At 51.4% G+C, this 22023-nt stretch overlaps 1 protein-coding gene across 1 annotated transcript in view; it reads left to right on the top strand.

Moving 5' to 3' along the window:
* Positions 1-22023, top strand: part of COL23A1 (collagen type XXIII alpha 1 chain) — a 360915-nt gene that overhangs the window by 330050 nt on the left and 8842 nt on the right. Inside the window, exons 10-25 of the mRNA XM_035290689.3 lie at positions 771-806; positions 1253-1279; positions 3522-3548; positions 8122-8184; positions 8756-8818; positions 9302-9346; positions 11519-11596; positions 13929-13982; positions 16040-16084; positions 16924-17013; positions 17875-17937; positions 18233-18289; positions 18512-18538; positions 19563-19625; positions 19709-19762; positions 20057-20083. Coding sequence (XP_035146580.1) covers positions 771-806; positions 1253-1279; positions 3522-3548; positions 8122-8184; positions 8756-8818; positions 9302-9346; positions 11519-11596; positions 13929-13982; positions 16040-16084; positions 16924-17013; positions 17875-17937; positions 18233-18289; positions 18512-18538; positions 19563-19625; positions 19709-19762; positions 20057-20083 — 819 coding nt within the window. The remainder of the gene's footprint in view (positions 1-770; positions 807-1252; positions 1280-3521; positions 3549-8121; positions 8185-8755; positions 8819-9301; positions 9347-11518; positions 11597-13928; positions 13983-16039; positions 16085-16923; positions 17014-17874; positions 17938-18232; positions 18290-18511; positions 18539-19562; positions 19626-19708; positions 19763-20056; positions 20084-22023) is intronic.

Below are 22023 nucleotides of genomic sequence, written 5' to 3' on the forward strand. Positions count from 1 at the left end.
CCAACCTCAATTCAGATCCTGCTGCTGACCCCAGACCCAAACCCAGCCCTAATCTCAACCCAGACCCTTACCCGAATGGAACCTTAAATCTGACACTAACTGGGTCTCTGACTTCAAACTCATTCCCAAATCCTGATCTACACCCTCAATTCAGACCCTAAGTCTGACCTCTACAGACTCTGACCCTGACTCCAAGCCCAACTCTAACCTCAAATAGACCCAGAGACCCTAACCTGACCTTAGTTGCAATCCCAGTTCCAATCCTGACTCGACTCTGAGCCTGAGATGCTTATGTGGGCACTGTCTCTGCAGACCTTTATCAGCCCCTACCCCCTTCTCCCCCAGTAGTATCTCAGCTTCAGCTTTCCTCCCAGGGTCTCCAGAGCCTGGAGGCCAGGCCCCATCCTGCCACCCCTTCCCTAACCCAGAAACTCCAGCCTGTCCTTCCCTCCAGTGTGGAGCCCATGCCACCACCAGACTGCCACCAGGGTACCCCCCAGTCAGATGGGTCCCCCCACCACACTGCTGCCAGGTCCCCCCAGGACAGCTGCTCAGTTGGCTCATTCATTACTTGTCATGCCAGGCCAGTGGCTTCCTGAGCCTAACATTCTCATCTGAGGAGTGGGGATAGTGATACCCACTCTTCTGGTTTGGCAAGGATAAAATGAAATAATGTACTTAGAGCCCCAGCCTGGGGTCTGGCCTGAGATTGGGCTCAGTTCAGGGTGACAACCTGCATCCCTCATTACTGTCCCCTTACACTTCCTCAGGGCCCCAAAGGAGAGCCGGGACAAGATGGCGAGATGGTCAGTATTCAGGGCATTCCAGAGGCCTGGGCTGGTAGGACTGTGGTTGCCAGACCCGGTAGCCCCTTTCTCACACATGCCGACAGCAAGGTCGTGTGTGTGTGTGTGTGTGTGCATGTATGTGCGTGCCTCTGCGTGTACATGTCTGCATGTGTGTGCACCTTCCCCTCCCCCCGCCAGGCAAGGCACCAGCCCAGGCGGAATTCCAGTAGCTCCACATTCCTGTGCAGAGGCCACAGTCCACTTGCCACCGCCTGAGTCCTAACGCAGAAGCTGTCCCAGGCTTGAGGAGTCAGGCCCAGGGTGGCAGCTCCAGCCTGCTTCTGACAACAACCCTGCCTCCTACTTTCCGGGATTGGTGTCCCCTTTTACAAAGCCAGGATGCTAAGAAGGACAGGCGCAGGAACAGCCTCCAGTATGACATTTAACACCTTCTCTCATTCCAGGGCCAGAAGGGATCCCCAGGGCCCAAGGTGAGTGCTCCTCATTCCCCATGCCCCTCCCCAGATCTTGTGGGATGGATTCCCCCACGACCACTTCCTTTCTCTTGCCCCCCACACCTGCAATGAAGTCAAGGCAGCAGAGTCAGGAGACCAAATTCCCAGACCTTGGACAAGTTACTGCATCTCTCTGGGCCTCAGTTTACTCATCTGTTCTATGAGGGCACAGTAAACGTTTCCTGCCTTTTTCACACAGATGAAAGGGTTGAATCATAAAACATGTTAGGAAGGTTTTTAGTTTCAAATAGATTTTCCTTTATTTTTTATTTTTTTGAGACAGAGTCTCACTGTCACGCAGGCTGGAATGCAGTAGCACAATCATGGCTCACTGCAACCCCTACCACCTGAGTTCAAGCAATTCTGTCTCAGCCTCCCAAGGAGCTGGGACTGCAGGCATGCACCATCACACCCAGGTAATTTTTTGTATTTTTAGGAGAGATGGGGTTTGACATGTTGGCCAGGCTGGTCTTGAACTCCTGACCTCAGGTGATCTGCCTGCCTCAGCCTCCCAAAGTGCTGGGATTACAGGTATGAGCCACCACACCTGGCCCAAACAGATTCTATTTTTAGAAGAATTTTTGTTTCACAGCAAAACAGAACAGAAAGTACAGAGTTTCCATATGCTCCTGCCCTGGCCCATGCACCCCCTCCCCTGCTATGAACAGCCCCGACTTGTTACAGCTGTTGCACCTGCCCAGCAGATCAGCATCACCGGACGCCGTAGTTTACATTAGGATTCACTCTTGCTGTAGTATCCACCACTGTCGTGTCATGGAGTATTTACCCTGCTCTAAACATTCTGTTATCTGCGTGAACAGCCCTCCTTCTTCCTAGCCCCTGACACCACTGATCTTTTTTCTTTTTTTTGAGATGGAGTCTTGTGTTTGTTGCCCAGGCTGGATTGCAATGGTGCAGTGTCAGTTCACTGCAACTTCCACCTCCCAGGTTCAAGCAATTCTGCCTCAGCCTCCCAAGCAGCTGGGATTACAGGTGCCCACCACCACACCCGGCTAATTTTGTATTTTTAGTAGAGAGAGGGTTTCACCATGTTGGTCATGGCTGGTCTCAAACTCCTTACCTCAGGTGATCCACTCGCCTCAGCCTTCCAAAGTGCTGGGATTAGAGGCGTGAGCCACTGTACCCGGCCACCACTGATTTTTTTTCACTATCTCCATAATTTTGCCTTTCCCAAAGTGTCATCTAGTCAGAATCACACAGTGAGTGGCCTTATCAGATCAGCTTCTTTCACTTAGTAATACACATTGACATTTCCTCCATGTCTTTTCATGGCTTGACAGCTCATTCTTTTTTAGCACTGAATAATAGTCCATGTCTGGCCGGGCACGGTGGATCCTGCCTATAATCCCAGCACTTTGGGAGGCTGAGGCAGGCAGATCACGAGGTTAGGAGTTCAAGACCAGCCTGGCCAATATGGCAATACCCCGTCTCTATTAAAAATGCAATAATTAGCCGGGTGTGGTGGCACACGCCTGTAGTCCCAGCTACTCGGGAGACTGAGGCAGGAGAATCACCTGAACCGGGGAGGTGGAAGTTGCTCGTGAGGTTGCAGTGAGCCAAGATTGTGCCTCTGAACTCCAGCCTGGGTGACAGAGCGAGACTCCATTTCAATTGTCGGTGTCTGGATTTATTATTTATTTAATGATCAGCCACAGTTTATTTACCCACTCACCTACTGAAGGACATGTTCACTGCTTCCAGGTTTTGGCAGTTTTGGGTAAAGCTGCTGTCAGCATCCATGTGTGGGTTTTTATGTGGATGTAGTTTTCCACCATGTTAGCTTGTCCAGCCCTCTGCAGATGTCAGCTCTTTCTTTTCTGCCCTCCTTGGGCAGGGCCTGGGTGGGGAGGCAGACTGTGGTCCTCCCTGCCGGAGACAGAGCCCCTGGCCTGAGGAGGAAGGATGGGAAAGAGCTTGCTTAGCCAGTGCTTCGTCCTCCAAAACCCTCTGGGACTGCAGGAGTCACCCCCACTTTGAAGAAGAGTGCCTTGCCCAGGGTTGTTGAGCTTGGGAGTGAGTGGCTCAGAAGTGGAGTTCAAGACTGTCATCCCCACCTTTCTGCAGCATTCGGGGGTCTCTGGGCTGGCCCTAGGCATGGGTCATCAGTGCCACTTCTACCTGAGGAACAAGAGGCCTGGGGTCCGGGCCATGCTCCAATGGCTCTGACCTTGCTCTTGAACCCCATTGCCTCCCCTAGGGTGAGCCTGGAGCACTTGGAAAGAAGGTGAGAGGGACTGATGGAGGAGCTTCTGGGGCAGTGTTGGGAAGTGGCTGGAGAGAAGGGCAGGGGCTGGGGGCAGGATGGGGATACGAATGGGAGCCAACCCACAGGGAAGGCAGCCTTTTCTTCACCAGACCTGGGCCCTCACTGCGGGTGGCTGCCCTGTCCTTGCTCTCCGTGAGGCCAGAATTCATTTTATTCATTCATTTATTCACTCATTATTTCCCCTGCTCAAACACATCAAATTCATGCCCACTTCAGGGCTGGGGGCATTAGTTCTCAAAGTGTGGTCCTGGGGCCCACCCCGGACCCACTGAATCAGAGACTCTGGGGTGGAGCTGGAGTTTGTTTGACCAGATGCTGGTGCTGCTGATGTGAGCTCAAGCTTGAAACCACTGAATGAGCATGATCTTCCCCGGCCTTTTCTCCTGGGCCACCCTCCTCATACACCTCATTCAGGTCTCAGTAAAACCCTCCCCCATGGCAGCAGGCGCACTGGCTCACCCCTGCAATCCCAGCACTTTGGGAGGCCAAGGTGGAAGGATCACTTGAGATCAGGAGTTCAAGTCCAGCCTGGCCAACATGGCAAAACCACGTCTCTACAAAAAATAAGGAAATAAATAAGCCAGGCATGGTGGTGAGCACCTGTAAGCCCAGCTACCCTGGAGGCTGAGGCAGGAGAATCACTTGAACCCAGGAGGTGGAGGTTGCAGTGAGCCAAAATTGAGCCACTGCACTCCAGCCTGCTGGGTGACAGGGTGAGACTCATCTCCAAAAAAAAGAAGACCAGCCTGGACAATACAGCAAGACCTCATCTCTACTAAAAATAAAAAAAATTAGCCAGGTGCAGTGGCATGCATCTGTAGTCCCGGCTACTTGGAAGGCTGAGGTGGGAAGATCGTTTGATCCCGGAAGTCAAGGCTGCAGTAAGCTATGATAGTGCCACTGCACTCCAGCCTGGATAACAGAGCAAGACCCTGTCTCAAAAACCAAAAAAACCTCTCCCATCTTCCAGGAGACTTTCCCTGGCCACCTGCTGAAACAAGCCCTCCCTGCAGTCCCTCTCCGCCATGCCATCCTCTTCTCTCTTTTTTTTTTTTTTTTTTGTTGCTGTTTTTTAACTAACTTGGATTTCTATAGGATTTTTTTTAAGAAATCTGAGATCCTGGGGAAGAGAAGAGGAAATGTCAGTTCACTAAGACCTCAGGACACTTTCCAAGTGCCAGTCGGCCCCATCCCTTTGTCAGGACTCTGGCTCTCACCAGACACTGTGGGTAGGAGCTCACCCTGGTCTTGCCCTTCAGCAGGCACTAGGGCTTCTGCTGTTTCTGGTCTCGGGGTGTTTCTCACCTGAGCCCACATCTTCACAAATAATCTTCATTATACACTCTTCACTTAAATCCTTTGAAGTGTCATCTTCTTTTTTTTGGGGGGGAAAAAGAGAAAAAGAAGGGGAAAAAAAGAAAAAGAGGGAAAAAGGAATATTACTTCATTCCTAAAATAGGTTTCAATAATGGCCGATCAATATTTTGAGTGTTTAAAGTGGTTAATGCATATTTTATGTGTTTAAAATGTAGACCTCTGTTGTGTTTATTTGTTCTGGCTCTGAGTTCAAGTCCTGGATATCTTATCAATTTGTTGTCTCGTTGAATCTAAATCTCATTATGTGTCTTATGTATCTGGGTGTTAAGATCTCTTATTGTTACATTAATCCTTTTACCCTTGCATCCTTGTAGCTTTGAAATCTATTTTATTAAGTGTGAGAATTGCAACTCCTGCTTTTTATTTATTTATTTTTGCTCTCCATTTGGTTGGTGAGCTTTTTTCCATCCCCTTGTTTTGAGTCTTTGTATATCTTTAGATATATCGTTAGATTTTGTGGATAATGAATATTTTGTGTGTTTAAAATGGAGAGCCCTGTTGAGTTTATTTGTTCTGGATCTTAGTTCCAGTCCCGGATATCGTTATCAATTTTCTGTCTCATTGAATCTAAATCTCATTATGGGTCTTATGTATCTGGGTGTTAAGATCTCTTATTATTACATTAATCCTTTTATCCTTGTATCCTTGTAGCTTTGAAATCTATTTTGTCAAATGTGAAAATTGCAACTCCTGCTTATTTATTTATTTTTGCTCTCCATTTGGTTGGTAGGTTTTTTTTTTTTCCAACCCTTTATTTTGAGTCTATGTATATCTTTGGATATACCATTAGATTTTGTCTGTATCTTTTGATTGGGAGGTTTGGTCGATTTAAATTTATGGTTGCTGCCGTTTGATATTAACTGGCTATTTTGTCCTTTCATTGATAAAAATTCTTCTTTATGTTAATGCTCTTTACTTTTTGGTGTATTTTTAGAAAGGGTCATACTGGTTGTTCCTTTCTGTGTATAGTGTTTCTTTTAGAAGTTCTTGTAAAGCAGGCCTGGTGGTAATAAAATCTCTGAGTACTTGCTTGTTCCTAAAAAATTTTATTTTTCCTTCAAATGTAAAGCTTAAATTGGCGGGATATGAAATTCTGGGCTGAAAGTTCTGTTGATTAAGTATATTGAATATTGGCCCCCACTCTCTTCTAGCTTGTAGGGTTTCCATTGAGAGATCTGCTGTAAGCCTAATAGGCTTACCTTTATGGGTAACTTGATCTTTCTCTCTGGCTGCCCTTAATATTTTCTCCTTCGTTTCGATCTTGGTGAATCTGACGATTATGTGCCTTGGGGTTGGTCTTCTTGAGGAATATCTTTGTGGTGTTCTCTGTATTGCCTGGGGTTGAATAGTGTCCTGCTTTGCTAAATTAGGAAAATTTTCCTGGATAATGTCCTGGAGAGTATTTTCCAGCTTGACTTCATTCTCTCCGTCACATTCAGGTACACCAATCAAGCGTATATTAGGTCTTTTCACATAGTCCCATATTGCTTGGAGACTTTGCTCATTCCTTTTTATCCTTTTTTCTCTATTCTTGTCTTGTTGTGTTGTTTCATTAAGTTGATCTTCGACCTCTGATACCCTTTCTTCTGCTTGATCCATTCGGCTGTTTAAGCTTGTACATGTTTCACTAAGTTCTCGTGTTGTATTTTTCAACTCCATAAGTTCATTTGTATTCCTCTCTATATTGTCTATTCTTTTCAACATTTCATCTAATCTTTTTTCCAAGTTCTTAGTTTCTTTACATTGGGTTAGAACAAGTTCCTTTAACTCCCAGAAGTTTCTTATCATCCACCTTTTAAAGCCTACTTCAGATAATGGAACACAGTCCTTTTCCATCAGGGCTTGTTCCGTTACTGATGAGTCCTTTTCCATCAGGGCTTGTTCTGCTGCTGATGAGTCCTTTTCCATCAGGGCTTGTTCTGTTGCTGATGGGTTCTGATTTTGAGTATACTCGGCCTTCTTAGGCTGTTTTTTTCCCTTCATTGTAGATGAACTGCCTTTCTAATTAGTTTTCTGAGTCGACGTCCGACTTATTGATTCCCAGTGTTGGGATCCGAGCAACCCACTGTGGCAGCCTAAATAGCAGCGGTAAGACTGATGGTGCTCTTCTGCCCGGGAATCTCTGGTCTGGCTTCCTTCTTGAGTCCGCAACAAGCGGCTCTGACTTCCCGGAGCTCCAAACTCCGGTCAGTAGGGGAAGCAGTCCCGTTGGCTCTGCATGAAGAGCTGCTGCGCCGAGACGCCGGCAAAACCACTGCGGCGGCCACAAGAGTCGTGCTGGCGACCCGTGGGGCTCCTCCACTGGGAATCGGCTGATCGGTGAGTGACGAAAATTCGTCTAAAAGTGTGGCGTCGTCTCGTTCTCTGGGCTTTCACTGGGAGCTACAATCCTGAGCTGTTAGTGGTCGGCCATCTTGGATCAATCTCCCATCCTCTTCTCTTATTTGCATGTATATATACTTTTTAGGACAGGATCTCACTCAAGCTATGATGGATGCAGTGGCACAATCACAGCTCCCTGCAGCCTCAGGTGGTTCTCCTACCTCAGCCTCTCAAATAGCTGGGACTACAGGCGTGTGCCACCATGTCCAGCTAATTTTTTTATTTTCTGGTTTTTGTAGAGATGGAGTCTTGTTCTGTTGCCCAGGCTGGAGTGTAGTGGCTATTCACAAGTGCTATCATGGTGCACTACAGCCTCAAACTCCTAGGCTCAAGCAGTCTTCCCACCTTGGCCTACCAGAGTGCTGGGAGTAAGGCATGGGCCACTGTGCCAGGAAACTTTGTATTTATTTGAACACTTCTTTTCCCTCGGCCTCCTCTGACTCCACCTGGGCAGGGACCTCAGCTGCCTGGCCCACACGGAGAATAAATGGATGAATGTATCCTCATTCACTGTCCATCCGTTCTTCCTGCAAATGCCTGTTGAGGCTTTCCCTGGACCAGCCCTGAGCTGGTGGGGACAGGGGACACACACAGATGGGTCCCTACCCCACCCCTGCTCTGGAGGGGCAAGGAGGGTAGGGAGGTGCTGCCTGGTACAGTGTGCCAGCACAGATGCCAGGAGCAGACTGGTATGTTGGGAAGTCGAGAGAACGGAGGGGCCCACTGGCCACCTGAGGGTCTGACCGGCAAGCCCCAGCTATCCTCTCCTCAGGGTGATGATGGGACACCAGGCCAGCCTGGACCACGAGGACTCCCTGGACCACCAGGGCCCAAGGTGAATATCTGCCCCTCCCCTTGCAGCCCCCTGCCCCACCTCCCATGGTTCCCATCTGCTTGGTGAAGCCCCTACCCTGGACCTTTGGCACCATGAGGACCTGGGCCACTGCCTGGCACAGGCCAGAGAGAGGCAGAGGAAGGCCCCGGCCCCACCCCACAACAGGCCTGGCGTCTCACCCAGGCCGTGTTCCTTCCTCACCTCAAGTCCTCTTGTTTCCATCTCAGGGTTCCTCACTCTGCCCTGTCTCCGAGCCAGGAACTGGGTATCATCCTCATGCCTTGCTCCCCCAACCCCTTGCAGTGGCCACCAAATCCTGGCCAGCCAATCTCCAAAATGCCCCTTGAGCCCCTGAGCTGCCCCAAGTAAGTGCCAAGACCCACACCAGAAGGTGGTGGCTGTGGTCCTGAATCCTCTGGGCTGGGGAGAGCCCTTCAGTCCATCCACCAAACCCCCCATGGACTCAGTAATGTTCACCAGGAGGCCTAATCACAAGGCTCCAGGCAGCCCCAAGTTCCCTGCACCACGTGCTGTCTCACACTTGCTCTCACTGCAACTGTTTCTATTTCAGGGTGAGCCAGGGAGCATGGGGCCTCAGGGAGAGAATGGCGTGGATGGTGCCCCAGGACCAAAGGTAACGTGAGAGCTTGCTGCTCTGGTGCCTGTGGGCCCCGCTTAGACCATCACCCAGTCAGGAGTGGGAGATGTGGTTTCACCTCTAATTTGCCATTTTAAGTGGGGATTCCCAGGAGGGCCTAACCTGGGGTCTCCTTCAGTGCTGTTGGAAGCTGGTATGGGGGCAGCAGTGGTGAATCTGGGTGAGTGGCAAGGCCTCCACTAGGGCCCAGCTTTGTGGCCAACTCACCATGTAGCCTCAGGCTCCTGGACACCATCGTGTCCTATATACTCGATCCTATACAAAGCGATGTCAGAGGAGGATCTCGGAGGCCCCTCTAGGAGCCCCATTCGTAGGGTGCTGTTCTCATACATTCTGCTCTTAGGGCTCCAGCACTTGGGCCCTGGGCCCTTCTGGGATGAGGGACTGGAGGCAGGGTCATGGGAGGGTGTGTTTTGGCTTCACACCTGCACCTCTGGCTGCAACCACGTGTCTCCACAGGGGGAGCCTGGCCACCAAGGTGCGGACGGAGCTGCAGGGCCCCGGGTAAGCCACCACCTCTCAGGCAAGGCCTCAGGGATGGGAACTAGGGGTCCTGTAGCTTCAGAAGTCCCTGTCCCCAAAGAGACCCCAGAGGACCCTGGAGCTACAGGAACTGGGAGTATTTTACTTTTTGAAATAATTTATTCATGATTTTTGGAAATTCATAATACATGCTTTTTTGGGTAAAATGCTCAAATAAGGAGGTATAAAAATAAGAGTGCTGACTTGCTATTATGAAGCCAGATCTCTCTCGGTCCCCTCATGAGCACATGCCCATCTAAACTCCTTTCTTTATATATTCAGACACTGGTCCTCTGTTGTCCTATGCCTGATCCTACCGTGGTGGGCGGGGCCTTGCCTTTTCCCCACCCCACAGGGAGGTTTGTCCCTGCCCGCAGGAGCACAGCACTCCAGCCCACCCCAGATCTTTTGTGACCAGCCCCTATCAGCATGCCTTACCTTTAAGGTGACATCCGGGATCCTGGCCTCAGCTCTGTCCCCTCATGCTTCCAGAAGCTGACTTCTTCCTGTTGGATCTTCAGATCCAAAAAAATGGATCTGAGCCCCTGCCTGGCTGTGCAGGTGGTGGGGAGCTGGAGGGGGTTGGATTAGGCCACCAGTGAGTCAGGCAGTTCTGGGCAGGCTGTGATCAGGAGGGGGCTGCAAATGAGGCCCAGGCAAGGGTCTCTACCCTGCACAAGTGGTTGGCTTGGGCCTGAAACAAAGTGCTCCCAGCAAAAAGCAGCCTGGGTGGGGAAGTGAGGTTCACAACAGAAGGGCTGGCCAGTGGCCGTGCATGCGGTGTGAGTGTGCAGTGTAAATGTACAGTGAGCATGCTGTGGGAGTGTGCAGTGGGAGTGTGCAGTACAGTGTAAGCCTGCACTGTGAGTGTGCAGTGTGTGCAGTGTGAATGTGTGAGCATGCAGTGGGAGTGTGCAGTGTAATGTGCAGTGTGAGTGTGCAGTGTGAGTGTGCACTGTGAGCATGCAGTGTGAGTATGCAGTGTTAGTGTGCAGTGTGAGCATGCAGTGCGAATGTGCAGTGTGAGTATGCAGTGTTAGTGTGCGGTGTGAATGTGCAGTGTGAGTGTGCAGTGTAATGTGCAGTGTGAGTGTGCAGTGTGAGTGTGCACTGTGAGCATGCAGTGTGAGTATGCAGTGTTAGTGTGCAGTGTGAGCATGCAGTGCGAATGTGCAGTGTGAGTATGCAGTGTTAGTGTGCGGTGTGAATGTGCAGTGTGAGTGTGCACTGTGAGCATGAGTGTAAGTGTGTAGTGAGCGTGCAGTGTGAGCATGCAGTGCAAATGTGCAGTGTGAGTATGCAGTGTTAGTGTGCGGTGTGAATGTGCAGTGTGAGCGTGCAGTGTGAGCATGCAGCATGGGCACAGGCATGCTTACATGTGCCTGTAACCAGGCAGGAATAGGCTGTGGGTGCATGGTGTGTGCAGCCTTTACCAGAGGCTGGGAAATGGAGGCACCAGGGCCAGATCCCACCTGTGTTTTGGAGGCTTTGGGTTTTTCTCTTTGTTGCCAACATTTAAAAATCTGAAGAACGTTACATCAAAATCAGGCTTTCTGGGCAGGCACAGTGGCTCATGCCTGTAATCCCAGCACTTTGGGAGGCCAAGGCAGGTGGATGACAAGGTCAAGGGATCGAGACCATCCTGGCCAACATAGTGAAACCGCATCTCTACTAAAATACAAAAATTAGCCAGGCCCAGTAGCGCATGCCTGTAATCCCAGCTACTCGGGAGGCTGAGGCAGGAGAATTGCTTGAAGCCGGGAGGCAGAAGTTGCAGTGAGCCGAGATCACGCCACTGCACTCCAGCCTGGTGCCTGGCGAAAGAGCGAGACTCTGTCTCAAAGAAAAAAAAATCACTCATGTTCAAAATCAGGCTTTCCATTTTCCCCTGAGAATGCAGGGATCGGGCCTGAATGCCCACATGGAGGCAATTATAGCCACCCCCAGACCAGGCAGAAACAGGTCCCTCAGACGGCCCCAGGGCCTGCCTCCCCTTCGCTCCCTTGCTGGGATCCACACTGGGGAGGGGCATGCGTGTGGCCTGGGTGACAAGGTTCTCCCATTGCTTCCTCTCTGGGTATGATGCAGGGACAGCTGCCACTTCACCCCCAACTTAGATCTTCCCTGAAATTCTTATTCTTCTTCCTGCCTCAGGGCGCCCCAGGCCTCAAGGGAGAGCAGGGAGACACTGTGGTGATCGACTATGATGGCAGAATCTTGGATGCCCTCAAGGTAGTGTTCCTGGTGGGACAAGGATGTGCCTTAGGTGTTCTTTTCCTTAGGGAATAATCTCTCCCTTTGTGAGTAATCCTGCAAGTTTTTACACAAGGGACCAGAGGCAGCTTAGCACAAAGACCCCAGAGTTATTAAGTGACCAATGTGGAAATCAGGGCTGTGTTGAGATTGCATCAGAGAGGGATGGTGAATATGGCTCATGGGGCCCCGAGCTCACCAGGGGCCAAGTCAAAAAGGAAAGGTCCCTGCTCAGGGCAAGAGGCAGAGCATTTCCTGGGGTCTGGTCCCAGCAGTGTCTCCTGGGACTTTCCCAGAGGACACTGGCTGGAGAACTAGGTCTTCTAATGATGTCATGGAGAGGATGAGAGTGGCAAGCCCTGCCTTGGAGCCTTGGGAGATATGTGATCTCCGAGCCCAGTCGCTGGTAAACTTGGGACTTACCACCAGTGGAGAGAGGCACTAGGTGCCAGCTGCTCATGGGTACCCCAGAAGGGAAGTGGGTGAGAAAGGAGTGGTCACCAGAGACCAGATTGGGCAGGGCCCCTGGCCCTACCTGAGCATCAATCCCAGTCATCTCCCACAGGCCTTGGGGAAGTACAAGTTGACAGTAACTGTGGCACCCACCCCAGGCCTGCATGGTGTGGTGTGGTGTGTGGTGTGGCATGGCCCGAAGGGCAGGCACATGCATGGTGTGTCCCAGGCTGACCCAGCCTTATGGGAGAAGCGCTATGAGTGCAGGGAGTTGGGGGAATGGATTTTGTTTGATTTTTGTTTTTGAGACTGAGTTTCACTCTTACCACCCAGGCTGGGCATGATCTCGGCTCACCGCAACCTACTCCTCCTGGGTTCAAGTAATTCTGCCTCAGCCCCCAAGTAGCTGGGACTACAGGCATGCACCACCACACCCAGTTAATTTTTTTAGTTTTAGTAGAGACAGGTTTCACCATGTTGGCCAGGCTGGTCTCAAACTCCTGATCTCAAGTGATCCACCCGCCTTGGCCTCCCAAAGTGCTGAGATTACAGGTGTGAGTCACCGCGCCCAGCCAGAGATGGATTTTCAATACCAGACTGAGATGCTGACTCGATTTGATGGGCAGCAGCCAGCCATAGTCCATGCAGGGGATGATGTTAAAAAATAAAAATAAGGCCGAGAGTGGTGGCTTACTCCGGTAATCCCAGCTGTGGGAGGCCAAGGCGGGCAGATAAGAAATAGAGACCATCCTGGCCAACATGGTGAAATCCCGTCTCTACTAAATATACAAAAATTAGCTGGGTGTGGTGGCGTGCACCTGTAATCCCACCTACTCCAGTGGCTGAGGCAGAAGTACTTGAACCCAGGAGGCAGAGGTTGCAATGAGCCGAGATTACACCACTGCACTCCAGCCTGGCAACAGAGCAAGACTCCGTCTCAAAAAATGATGATAATAAAACATAAAAAATAATTTTAAAAAATAAATAAAAACATATTGGAGAAGGCTAGCTAGGGAATGGTATGGACAGTGAATGAAAGCAAGTGTTGTGGGAGAGCAGGCAGCAAGGGGCACCTAGGCAGAGAGGCCCTGGGCCTGGGCCTAGAGGAGAGGGCATAAGATGGAGGCCAGGGACATCTCAATGGGACACCAACAAGAAGCGGGCAGGATGGGGAGGTGGAAGGGGAGAGAACTAGAACTCGTCAGTCAGGGGCTGTGCAGGGTGTAGTTTTTGGGAAGGGAGGGGAGGAGAGTGCAGAGCTGAGCAGGGGGCAAGCTGAGCCCTGGTGGCAGGCAGCCTGTAGAAAGCCTGGGTCGGGACAGAAGTTTGGGATTGGGGTCAGACCTGAAACCCTGGAGACCTCACCCCTACCTGTGAGACTGAGGAACTCCCAGGCCAGCAGATGGCCGGCAGTGGAGCCAGAGGGTCTGAGAGCTCATAGGACAGTCAGAGAGGGTGGTGCCGGGCCACCACTGGGGAAGTCATTCTTGGCAGGCTTGAATGCTCGCAGGGGATTTAAGCTTGCTTCAAGAGGCAATAGGGAGCCAACGTAAGATCTTGAGCAGGGGAACATCATGAAGAAATCTGTATTGGGGAGACTGACTCTGAGGGCAGAGGGCCCTTCATGGCAGCAGACACTGGTTTCTTGTCAAATGCTGGGTGCCATCTCCAGGCCTCCCCCACAATTAAGAGGCCAGATGAAGCCATGCACAGTGTGTCCTTTGACTGAGGAAGAAGCAGTCCCCAAGGACCCTGCCCCTGCTTCAGCTGGACAGGGACTTGGTTCCAGGTGGGGAGCTGGGCAGGCAGTGAGGGGAGGCCCTGCATAACCACTGACTGGCTTCACTTTCACACACAGGGGCCTCCCGGGCCACAGGGGCCCCCAGGGCCACCAGGGATCCCTGGAGCCAAGGTCAGTGCAGATGCAGCTCTATGGTCCCCCAAGCATTTGTCTTCAGGGCCCACCTCCCCGCTCCTGTCTGCTCTGTGACCCTCTTCCACTTCCCTCCTGGTGTCCTGTCCTGGCTTCTAAGGGCTCAGAGAAAGGGGCTGGGCTCCCAGGCTGAGTGCCTTCTTCCTGCACCCTTTCCACTCTGGGAGATTTCCCTGGGAAGCCTCATTCATACCTTTAAACTGAAAAATCATGCGGCTGTAAAAAGGAACGAAATCATATCCTTTACAGCCACATGGATAAAGCTGGAGGCCATTATGCTAAGTGAATTAATACAAAAATAAAACGCTGGATACAGTGGTTCACGCCTGTAATCCCAGCACTCGGTGGATCACCTGAGGTCAGGAGTTTGAGACCAACCTGACCAACATGGTGAAACTCCATCGCTACTAAAAATTCAAAAAACTAGCGGGGCATGGCAGTGGGCACCTGTAATCCTAGCTATTCAGGAGGCTGAGGCAAGAGAATCGGTTGAACCTGGGAGGGGGAGGTTGCAATAAGCCAAGATTCTGCCAATGCACTCCAGCCTGGGCAACAAAAGTGAAACTCCATCTCAAAAAAAAAGAAAAAAGAAAAGAAAAATACTGCATTTTCTCACTTAAAAATGGAAGCTAAACGTTGGGTACACATGGACACAAAGATGGGAATAATAAACACTGGGGATTCCAAAAGGGCAGATGGGGGAAGGCAAGGGTTGAAAAACTACCTAACAGGTACTGTGTTCCCCACTTTGGTGACAGGACCATTAGAAGCGAAAACCTCAGCATTATGCACTATACCCATGTGACAGCCCTGCCCGTGTACCCCAATTCTAAAACTTTTTCGGAAGCTATAAATTTTTCTATAAGCACTGCTTTAGCTGCCTCCTACAAACTTTGATATGTTGAATTTTATTTTTATTCGGTTCAACATAATTTCTAATCTCTCTTTTGATTTATTAATGGATTATTTAGAAATACGTTATTTAATTTTATAATACTTGGGAATTTTTCCAGATATCTTGCTTTTTTGTTTGTTTTTAGCTTTTTTCATATTTAAAGTATCCAACTGACCAGATATCTTATTAATTTCTTATTTAATTGTCTTGCAGTTAGAGACCTTTTTTTTGTTTTTGAGACGGAGTCTTGCTCTTTTGCCCAGGCTGGAGTGCAGTGGTGCCTTCTCAGCTCACTGCAACCTCCATCTCCCGGGTTTAAACAATTCTTCTGCCTCAGCCTCCCAAGTATCTGGGATTACAGGCCTGTGCCACCACGCCCAGCTAATTTTTGTATTTTTAGTAGAGAGGGGGTTTCACCATGTTGGCCAGGCGGGTCTCAAACTCCTGACCTTAGGTGATCCACCTGCCTAGGCCTCCCAAGTGCTGGGATTACAGGTGTGAGCCACCGTGCCCGGCTAGAACATACTCTTTTTAATACAACATTGATCTTTTTACTGTATTAAAACTTGTTTTAGAGTCAAACTACAAGTGTTTTGTCTCGTTGAATGTTTCATATGCACACAAATTAAATGTATATTTAGCTGCTATTGGGTGTAGTGTTTTCTAAATATTCACTAGCTAAAAGTAAAGAACTCAAAACCCAGCCCTTGTGACAGCACACCAGTCTGGTAGACGGACCACTATGTACATCCTGTGGCCTGTACCCATTCGTTTGCATCCTGCCCATTTGTCTCAAAAGAGCCAACAGCTTTGAAGTCAGGCAGATCTGGTCCTGGCATCCTTGTTCCTGGGCTCTATGGCCTAAAGCAAGTCACTTACCCTTTGAGCCTTGGCTCCTGAATCTATGACATACCAACTTATAGGTGACAGCCATGGGTTACATCTGCCCATGATGGGCTGAGGAAACAGAGAGGAGGCGGTGGGTACTGCCACAGTGCTCAGACCCCCCGGGTGCCTTCTGGGAGGTCCAACTGCAAAGACCCACCCTGGGCTGGGTATACAGTGTGTCCTGGCCCTCTGGCTGCTGACACCTCTCTAGAGAGGGAAGCCATAACCCCTCTTGCCATCTGTTCCCTTCCAGGGAGAGCTTGGATTGCCTGGTGCCCCAGGAATCGATGGAGAGAAGGTCTCTGGGCCTTTCATTTCCTTGGAGATGCCAGCGCCTGGTATTGGGGGGGGTGTGTGTGAGTGTATATGCAAGCGCGCATGCATGTGTGCACAGAGTTAGAGAAAGACCACGTGTGAGAGAGGCAAAAATCATGGATTCTCACACCAGGCTGCCTGTGTGCAAACTCTGGTCTGCCCTCAGGCCCTAGGCAAGTTGCCCACTCTCAGGCAGGGCTGAGTAACCCTGTGTATGGAGAACACTCAGTGCAGTGCTTGGCACATGGTGGAAAGCCCAGAGGCTAAGAGCATCACTGCCACCATAGGTATTACTGAAGTGAGAGTGAGAGAGAAAGAGACAGTGTGTGTTTGTGTGTGATATCCTATACAGACGTGAGCATATTCATAGGGTCACTTGCTATGTTCAAGGGCAAGTCTTTCCCACTGGGCCTGTAGTATGTGTCTCATCCTGGACGTTATGTAATTCGTTGAGTGGAGGGATTGGTGGCTGGATGAGTTTGTGGGGGTGGGAGGGTCCCACCACTAGGTTCTAAGATGTGAGGACAGAGCTGGCCCCATGAGCATGCCCAGTGGGGCAGCTCCAGGCTCACATGCTCCACGCATCTGCGCCTGGCCCCTGCCCTGAGGTGTCCACACCCAGATGCAATGAGGCAGGAGTGACATTGCCCCCTACCCCCACCCACTGCATTCAGCTGAGGCTCTCAGCCACCATGGCTGGAGGTGGGGACCCACAAAGAGGAAGTGGGAGCCTACCATGGACTAAGCTCTGGGGATCCGCTAGGGTGGGGAAGAGAGAGGACCTGCTGAGCCCCATGAATCCCTTGTTTTTGTGGCTTTCAGGGTCCCAAAGGACAGAAAGGAGACCCAGGAGAGCCAGGGCCAACTGGACTCAAAGGAGAAGCAGGCGAGATGGGCTTGTCTGGCCTCCCGGTATGTGACTGGGCTGGGCTACACATTATGCCTCCTGTGTGGGAGCCCCGAGGTGACTACGTGGCCCCTGTGCTGTGGTGGGGGCCAGGGGCCTCCAACAGCCCTTGCAGTCTCAGTGCCCAGCTTGCCGGGGACACTCTAGGCTCCAGGCCAGCGCTGCCTCTCTCCAGGTATCTACTTCCTTGTCTGGAAGAGGCTTTCCACCTGGCTCAGATGGCAGGTAGAATCGGGAGGTGTGGCCGTGGAAGCGCATTGACCAGATGGTTATACCCTGTTCTCTGACCTAAGCTGCCCAAATTTGCATTCAGCTCTGTCCTAGCTGACTTTGGAACCCTGGGCAAGCAACCTAACCTCCTGGGGCCTTGGTTTCCTCACCTCCAAAGTGGGGGTGATCTTTCCCCTCCCTCAAGGGCACACGTGGCTGGGCTGACAGTGGTGGCTGGCACACAGCAATACCCACTGTTGTCGTCCTCATCATTTTTATTGCTACTTTTGTGGCCCAACTGGAAAAGCCAGCAGGTGTAACACTGCCTCTGGGACACATTCACTGTCCATTCTTGATGATCACTGGGCTAGAGAGGGTGCTGGGGTTTGACCTGGGGTCTTTGCTTCAGAGCCCCTGGTTGCCCCCTGCAGCCCAGGAAAACAATCTTTGCGGCTGCTCATGTGCTTTCTAAAGCCCACGCTGCTCACCACCCAGGGCTTTGTACACAGATCTAAGGAAAACTTTTTTCAGTTGCAACAGCTAACTTATGACTACTGCCAGAAGCCACATGGGGGCAGGAAGGGAGGTCGCTAAGCACCATGGGTGGCGACGCAGGTGCTGGACACAAAGGACTCACAGGCCATGCCATTCTGCAGGGTGCCGACGGCCTCAAGGGGGAGAAAGGGGAGTCAGCGTCTGACAGCCTACAGGAGAGCCTGGTAAGGATGTGCAGGGGCAGAGCTTCCCCCAGAACCCAGTCTAGGCTGGGTGGGGACCCTGAGCCTTGGGACAAAAAGGCCACCTGGCCTGAGGAAACCCAGAGCAGTAGGGGAGGAAGAGTAAGGGGAGCAAGGCTCCTCTGAGAACCCACAGGCCAACTCCCATCCACTCACCAGGCTGTGCCCTCTGGGGGCAGGAAGGAGACTCTCACTCCAGCAATGTGCAGTGAGCTTGGGTGTGGGCAAGTGAGGGTGACAGGTGGTGGGTGACTAACCTGTCTCTCACCCTCCCTAGGCTCAGCTCATAGTGGAGCCAGGGCCCCCTGGCCCCCCTGGCCCCCCAGGCCCCATGGTAAGGACGGTTTGTTTTGTTTTGGTTTGAAGCAGCCAGGAAACCAAGAGGTGGGGTGGGGGCTAGGTCCTGGAGCCATGACCCAGGAGAGAGCAGGCTTCTTCATTCAGGGAGGGACACATGGGCAGAGGACAGAGCCCAGGACGGGGCCCCAGGGGCCAGCAAGTGGCCCCTGCAAGAGGGTCTGGAGCCAGCCTTCTCATCTGCTTTCTCTTCCTTCAGGGCCTCCAGGGAATCCAGGGTCCCAAGGTGAGTGGACGCAGATTTCCCTACTGGCCTCAGACTCACCGCCCAAGTGGTTTTCAAGAACCTCACCAAAGCAAAGGGCCTGACCTCCACCCTGGCCCATCCCTGAGTCTTCCCAGCACCTGAACATCCCAAGTCCCCAGGGCATAACCTCCCTGATGTCGTCAGGGCCAATGCCCCCTCTCCACACCTGGGGCTCTCTCCTCCACTTTCTCCCTCTGCCTGGGACCCCAGTCTGTCCGTCTTTCCTTCGCAGGTCCATCACCCACTGTTTCTACTGCTTGTCCCCTTCTTCTTTCTCTGTGCCTCCCAGTTCCTTTCACTGTCCTCGCTTCTCCCATCCCAGCCTGCCCCACACACATCTGTCTCTCAGCTGCCACAGACTGAGCACGAAGTCTTGGGCTTGGTGTATATTACATAATGGCATGTTCCCTTTTCTTACATTAAATCTTCGAGTGTGGCCTGCCCACATGCCCTGCCCCAGGGAGGCAGACACAGAAAGGGGGGCCATCTGGCCTCACTCCTTGTCACACCACCCCCCATCCCCAGGGTGAACACATCTCTGCTTCCCCAGCTCAGAGACCAGATGTGGGATTCAGAGTCATGAAATCCCAGGCCTGAGCATGCAGCCCCACCAGATACACTGCTTCTTGTTCTGTTTTCTCTTAAGGCCTCCTCAGTTCATGTTTCAAAGAGGCGGCTGCTGTCAGGGACAGGGTCCAAGGCTTGCCGCAGAGGCCTGATGGGGACCCAGCTCTGCTGCCTTCCGCTGTGTGGCTGGGCCCACCCCCACCCATCTCTGCACCTGCTTTCCTAATCTATGGAATGGGTGTGACCATGATCACCTTCCATGCATGGCCAGAGCTCTTCCTGATTACCCTCACTGGGGAGTAAGCCAGGGTCAGGCCTGGCGGAGCCTGGATTTGTTCCTCTGCCCACACCCCAGCTCCCATGCAGTCTCCAAGCTTGCCTGTCCTACTGTCTGTCTGACCCTTCCCCCTGACGGATTTCCCTCCTTTGCCTCCAGGGCTTGGATGGAGCAAAGGGAGAGAAGGGCGCGTCGGGTGAGAGAGGCCCCAGTGGCCTGCCTGTGAGTGTCACGAGCCTTGTTTGTCCCAAAGGTGTTAATTCCTGTAACCGGCATGCCTCTTGACTCATTCCTTTTCTCTCCAGGGGCCAGTTGGCCCACCAGGCCTTATTGGGCTGCCAGGAACCAAAGGAGAGAAGGTAACTGCCTTTTTTGGAACTCCCTCTCCAACTATGGCCACATGTTCATGGTGTTGCTCAGCCCTGGGAGCCCAAACCTGTACCTCACTGGGTCCCTGCACTTTACAGGGCCAGAGTTTACACTCTGTGGATGCCAGGTCTATCCTGGCCTCTATCTATGCCTGCACAGTTGGTGGGTCTCCTTGCCCCCCTCTCTGTGGCCAGACCTGGCATCCACAGGGCTGGACTTCCCAGCAGCTGGGAAGTCCCTAACTCCTCCCTAACCCCTCTCTCCTACTCTGTGTCTCTTCTCAGGGCAGACCCGGGGAGCCAGGACTAGATGTAAGTGACTCATCATTTGCTTTGAGTAATAGGGTCCCTCTTGTGTGTATCTTCTGCCCTCATGTAGTAAACTGATCTGGCTACTCAAGTGTGACCCTCTTCCCCAGGGCTGGGACTGCAACTGACTGGTTCCCCCTGTGTCCTCATTGGCAAATCCAGTGCACAGCCCAGAGTAGGTGTTTTTATGGATAGATGAATGGATTGTTGATGGATGGATAATGGATGGATACATTGGTAGATGGACGATGGATGGAGGATGATGTACAATGGAGGATGCATTGATGGATTGATATATGCATAATGCATGCAGGATGGATGGATGGATGGATAAATAGCTGGATAGATGATAGATGAGTGGATGATAGATAAATGGATGATGGGTGGCTAGATGATAAGTAGATGATGGCTATGTGGTTGTATGGATAATGGAAGAAAGATGGATGATGGATGGAGGATGAATCCATTCAATCCTCCCTCCACGCATCCATCAATCCATCCATCCGTATCCATTATGGATGGATGTTTGGATAGATAATGGATGGATAGATGTTGGATGATGAGTAGATGGATGGATAGATGGATGGATGGATGGATAGATGGTGCATTGTAGCAAGGAAGTGAAGAGAGGAGTGAAGAGCCTGTTGCAATATCCTGGGTGAGAGATAATGAGGCTTCAGCTAGAGCAGTAATTTGAGAAGAAGAGGAAGGAAAGTATTAGTCCAGGTTGATTATATCAAGTCTGTTCTGGTAGCGTACATAGAAAACAGTTTAAACTGGCTTAAAATGACTCATAACTGAAAAGCCTGGGGGTTCAACACGTGGATCCAGGGCTCAACTGTGTCGACACAACTCAGCCTTTCACCCTCTTTTGTCTGCTTTCCCTGTGGAAATCAAGTTCCACATGGTGGTGAGGTAAAGCCAGCAGCTCCAGACCAGCATCCTCCCAGGCCCAAACCAAGAAGAAAGAAAATTCACCTCACTCCAGTGTTCTGCAGGAAGTCTCATGGGCTCTCACTGGTCCCAGTTAGGTTAACGCTGAACCGTCACTTGACCATACGAATGCAGTGCCCTGATGAGTCAGACCATGGACTGGGGTGGAATCAATGGGTTGTGAGAAGGAAGGTTGTTCTCAGGAAGAGCAGGTAGCTACTTTGAGGGACATAAGACAGATGCAGGGCTGCAAGGACTCTGGTGTCCACCCTAGACTTTAAAAAGAGAACATTATCCGGGAGAGCAACTGTGGACAAGGGAAAGGAAGAGCTGTAGCCCGGGTTTCTGACTGGGAGGGCTGGCTTCCATCAATGGGAAGCGAGAGGACAATGCCGAACCCACTGCAGGTTCTGGGGCCAGTTGGGGGTGGAGCTAAAGAGCCTCCATGCCACCATGAATGTGGTCATTCTAGGAGGCCTGGTGCTCAGGGTAGCCTCTCAAAACCGTGCCCACCTGCTCTACCTGGCAAACCCCAAGCCCCTCCTCAACTCCACCAGGCTCAACTGTAATGGGGACTGTGCTCAGAAGCTCCCTCTGACCCCCACCTGGAATAGAACAGCCCTTCCCCCCAGAACCCCACCCCACTATCTCACACCCCTGTCACTGAGCACTGACTGTTGTCAGCACTCTGTTGCCTCCCCGTTACACATGAACAAGGAAACATGTCCAATCCAATTCTCTTTTTTTTATTTTTTAACTTTTGTTTGTTTCTTTGTTTTTTGAGATACAGTCTTGCTCTGTCCCCTAGGCCAGAGGCAGTGGCGCAGTCTCGGCTCACTGCAACCTCCACCTCTCGGGTTCAGGCGACACTCCTGCCTCAGCCTCCTGAGTAGCTGAGATTATAGGTGCCAACCACCATGCCTGGCTAATTTCTATACTTTTAGTAGAGCTAGGGTTTCACCATATTGGCCAGGCTGGTCTTGAACTCCTGACCTCAAGTGATCTGCCTC

The sequence above is a fragment of the Callithrix jacchus genome, chromosome 2 (assembly GCF_049354715.1).
Source record: "Callithrix jacchus isolate 240 chromosome 2, calJac240_pri, whole genome shotgun sequence".
Classification (NCBI taxonomy): Eukaryota; Metazoa; Chordata; class Mammalia; order Primates; family Cebidae; genus Callithrix; species Callithrix jacchus.